At 37.8% G+C, this 5,098-nt stretch overlaps 1 protein-coding gene across 1 annotated transcript; it reads right to left on the reverse strand.

Annotated features, from left to right (window-relative positions):
- Positions 1-2,257: 2,257 nt before the first annotated feature.
- Positions 2,258-4,122, reverse strand: LOC123882926. The gene is made up of 2 exons (XM_045931581.1): positions 2,824-4,122; positions 2,258-2,503 (listed from the first exon to the last, which is right to left on the reverse strand). The coding sequence occupies exons 1-2, from the start codon at positions 3,962-3,964 to the stop codon at positions 2,466-2,468; spliced, it is 1,179 nt and encodes a 392-aa protein (XP_045787537.1). The 5' UTR covers positions 3,965-4,122; the 3' UTR covers positions 2,258-2,465.
- Positions 4,123-5,098: the final 976 nt, after the last annotated feature.

Genomic DNA, 5,098 nt, shown 5'->3' on the forward strand with positions numbered 1-5,098 from the left:
CCTCTCACTCTGAAGAAAGACATGAAATTTGCTTTATTTCAAACCATCTTAATCTTATACTAAATTAAAATATCATGGATATAACTTAAAGTTTTGGCTTTAAGGAGTATCAATCTTAGGGGGAGCTTGCAAACCTCATAAACCTAAGAGAAACATGATAAGGTAATTTAACAACAATTGTCAATTAATACTAATGTTTGTCATCATCAAAAAGGGGGAGATTGTTGGAACAAAATTGATTTAAAAATGTTTGCCCCTAAATCTATAAAGGTTTTGATGATAACAAAGTATTAATCAACAATTGGAAGGACTAAAGATTTATTTTGAGTGCGCAGATATAAGCATCATATAAGCTCTGAGTGAAGTTCAGAGGATGTGAATTCAGAAGTTCACAAGCGCTCAGAAGATGTTGGACTTCAGAAGTTACAACATTCAGAGGATGAAGACTTCAGAACTTCTTGTCTGTCTACAAGCTTCATCAACCTCTGAAGATCTCTTTGAAAGTGGTGAAGATTCCCTTTGCTAGTCAACTCTTCTACCAATGAAGAAAAGGATGTTTCAAGTCTGATCAGTTCAGCTACCTCTGTTTTGTCTGTCCTCTTTTGAGAACGTGGGTCTTCAGGTTTGTTAGCTGAATAAGGAAAGTCTTCTCTGCAGTAGTCAAAGTACCTGAAACTCTTTCTTAGTTTTGGATACAACCAAACTGCATCAAGACAGGCTGCTTAAAGACAAAAGATTATCAACTCCAACGGCTCCTTTTGCAACGACTCTTTTCTAGTGGTATATATACTAGAAGATTCAGCTACAACAAATATACAATTATTAAGATTTGAACGTGCGCTGAACAAACTCTGAACTCTGTGATATACAAGCTCTGAACCTCTGTTAAGTGTTTTTGCACTTTAGTCAAATACTCTGTACTATTTGTATTTGCTCTCTTTAGGTTCATCTAAGAGCATTTGTATATTTTCATATACTTTATTATTCTTGAGAAACTTAAGCTTGTGTGCTTAAGTGTGAAGTCTTAAGCTTGTGTGCTTGAGCATTGTTGAGAAGTCTCTTGCTTGTGTGCTTGAGCAGGTGTAATCTTGTGTGATTATAGTGAACTCCCTTGGAAGTGCAAGGGGACTGGACTACTCTCGTTTTGTGAGAGGAACCAGTATAAATTGCTTGTGTGATCTCTCTCTCTCTCTCTCTTGTTATTATTTGTGTTATTTATCCGCTGCGAACGTAGTTGAGTTAAGAACTTGAAAAAGTTTTAACTTAGCTAAAACACAATTCAACCCCCCCCTTCTTGTGTTTTCACACCTTCACTGCTATCATTCCCTTTGTTTTGCTCTTCATCTATCATCATAAGGTCAGATTCAACATATTCTAAAGCTGGCGCATCTGGCCTTATTTCTTCACTCATAGTGTCAGCTTCAAATGGTGGTAAATTTACCCAATTTTGGTCTTCATCTTGCAACTCCCCCTGAAGAGGAGAATTGGATATGGGTGAAGAGGAATAAAAATATTCAGATTCCACAAATGTGACATCCATGGTGATGTAGGTCCGTTTTGTAGTTGGATTGTAACAACGGTATCCCTTCTTATGAGGGCCATATCCTAGAAAGACACATCGAACAGCACAAGGATCGAGTTTAGTGCGCTGATTTTTATGTAGATGAACGAAGGCAACGCAACCAAAAACTCGTGGAGGGATCATCAAAACAGTAGGCAGTGGAACATGTTCAGAAAGAACCTGCATTGGAGTCTTAAAATCCAGTAATTTAGATGGCATGCGGTTTATCAAATGTACCGCAGTAGCTACTGCATCAGTCCAATAACCACGAGGCATGCAAGCACCAATCAAGAGAGCACGAGCTGTTTCTAGTATATGTCGATGCTTCCGTTCTGCAACCCCGTTTTGTTGTGGTGTTTGAGCACAAGAAGTTTCATGAATAAGTCCATGGAGTTGGAAATAAGCTTGAAATTTCTTGTTGATATATTCTCCACCATTGTCAGAGCGAAGAATTTTAAGATTAGCTGAAAATTGTGTCTGAATCATTGCATGAAATGATTGAAAAACACCAAAGACATCATCTTTACTGTGTAATGTATATAACCAAGTCATTCGAGTGCAATCATCAACAAATATCACAAACCAACGAATGCCGGAAGAAGTAGCTATAGGGGAAGGCCCCCATACATCAGAGTGGATCAATGCAAAAGGAATATTACTTTTATTCAAATTTATTGGATAAGATACACGATGACTCTTGGATAAAATACAAGTATTACATTTTAGGTCTATATCGTGTACATGTGAAAATAAATCAGGTAGTAAATGCTTCATATAACCAAAAGATGGATGCCCCAAGCGATGATGCCACAACCAAATTTGTCTTTCCTTAATACCGGTAGTGTGATGCATATTATTAGCTCTTCCAGAACTGAAATCATCCATATAATATAACCCCCCTCTCTTAGTACCACGCCCAATGATCTCCTTGGTGAGAATATCCTGAAGAAGACAAAAAAAAGGATAAATTAGTGCAACACAATTTAACTCTTCAGTGACTTGACTTACCGACATCAACTTATTTGAGAGTGATGGAACTAGCAAAGTGTTGGACAAAGAAAGTGAAGGTGATAAAGAAACGGTTCCAGCCCCTGTAACGGGATATTTGACCCCATTAGCATTAGCAACACAAGTGCGCCTTGGTGGAGTGATTTTGATAAACTCATTGGGGTCAAAGGTCATGTGGTCAGTTGCTCCTGAGTCAATTATCCAACCATTATCAGTACCCTGATTAGAATTAAGAAATGCATAACCACAGTTACCTTGTTCATGATGTATCTTTTCAGTGTTTTGAGATTCTATAGATGAAATGAAAGATAACTGAGGCTCTGAATTCATTAATGCAGCTCGACCACCAGACCCTCCACTAGTAGTAGCTTCATGTTGTTTCTTAGCCTTGTATTCGTTCCACCATTCTGGATACCCATGTAACTTGAAACAATTTTCCCGAATATGTCTCGATTTTCCACAGTGGGTGCATCCTCCATCTTCTGATGGTGCCTTGGTCTTAGTGGCTGCAATTTTCTTTCTACCTTCAAGAGAATGAGACATATGAAGCGGAGGCAGTGGTTGCTTTCCAATATTAACTCCTTTAGAGGCCATGACAACACCGGAATTGTTCTCTGCTCCTGTTATCATTACCGCCTGTCTAATGTCTTCTCTTCTCACATGAGCATAAGCTTGTTCAACAGTAGGAAATGGTTGTAATTGAAGTACATCACTTCGAATTTTATCTAGTCGGTCATCTAATCCATCAAGGAAGACATACACCCGATCTTCTTGTATGATAGAGTTATACTTCTGTATATCGACCGGACACACCATTGGGTTGGGACGACGAAAATCAATTTCTCTCCATAAGTGCTGAAGATCATTGTAATATTTTTCTATGGATCCTCCAGCCTGATTAACTTTGGTCACCTGCCTTTTTAGATCATATACTTGAGATGTGTCAGAACCATCAAAATAAGTTATAGCTATAGAATCCCATACCATTTTTGCCGTTGGAAATCGAATGAAATTGCCAATCAGAGATGTGTCCATGGAGTTGATCAACCACCCCTTCACAATTGCGTTTTCAGTCCTCCACTTCCGAAAACCCGGATCTGTCAATAAAGGTTGTGGGAGATCTCCATTGATATACCCCAACTTGTCCTTGCCAGAGATATACATCTCAACAATTTGGGACCATAGTGGATAGTTAGAGCCATCCAACTTGATGCCGATCTGCGCTGCGGAAGAGTCGTCGTTTGTTGTGTGGGTCTGCGTCTGGTTTTGATTCAAGACTTGTGTCATCCTTGATGTCAAGTCTTCCATAATTGATTTCATATCTTTAATTTCTGTGTCGTTATTCCTACTGGACTCTACTTCCTCATCGATTCCAGTCATGGTTTCAATGGCCATAGGAGTTGGTGCAAGGAGCAGAACAGAAACCCTAAGATCTCTGCTCTGGTACCATGTCAAAAAGGAATAATATGATTTTTATTATTGTATTATTGTGTGTAGAACAACTGCTGATACACTACATATATATATGTACAAAGAGTAAGACTAGATGCTTATTCTAAGGCTAATATCATTGGTTGACATTTAAAGGGAGATATTGACAATAAAGTGTATCTGATATTTCTTTATAATTGACAGCTCACACCAACAGAAGTGATGTGCAAGAAAGAAGGGAAGAAAGTTAATCTTCTGTCGCCGATGCAAATCCCTGCCATCTTACTCTACCAAAACTTCATTTGCAAGTAAACACGCGCTTTTATACCCGGTGAGGAGATTCAGAATCTTTAATTCTTTTACGAAATAATAGTGGTCACCAAATGAATACACTATATTACCTTGAAGTGTTATAACGGCTCTATTTGACAACATTTTTGTTGTACTAAATAGCATATCATGAAACAATAGTGTTTTGTTCGAATTCCACCGGGCTACAGCGTTATAGACAGGTAGCCACTAATTAACTACATTGAATAGAAGAGATTGTTCAGATTTCAAATTGAATAGTAAGATTACACCATATGCTACCATCAAATGTGTTAATCATTTCAGATATAAATGGCAGGTGTTAGTGCCATTTGGATCATGAGCACACAGTGCAATAGTGAAGAAACCAGTAAGTCATACCAAAGGTGCCTTGGAGACGAACGATTTGTCAGAACCAACTTTAGGAAGCTTCACCTGAGACGCTAACTTCATTGTGTATTGATAAAAAAATAATACACAACTGTTGTGAGACTAGCCTATCAGAGAAGTCAGTTCAAAGAATGATTTAACAGACCAAATATCTGCCAAAACTAACCAACTTACGGGTTTTGAGAGTTTGTTTTAGCTTTATATAGGTTATGAGCTTAACTTCATTGGAACATATAGCTTCAATTATGTATTAACTTATTTGAGCTAATCTATTGACATAAGCACTTGTGAGATTATTTGATAAAATGCTTCAATCAAACTTATTACTCTCTCCAACCTTCTTTCATATCTTCATAGCATTCAATTCCAATTCCAATTTCAAACCATTCAATTGTGACA

The sequence above is a fragment of the Trifolium pratense genome, linkage group LG5 (assembly GCF_020283565.1).
Source record: "Trifolium pratense cultivar HEN17-A07 linkage group LG5, ARS_RC_1.1, whole genome shotgun sequence".
Lineage (NCBI taxonomy): Eukaryota > Viridiplantae > Streptophyta > Magnoliopsida > Fabales > Fabaceae > Trifolium > Trifolium pratense.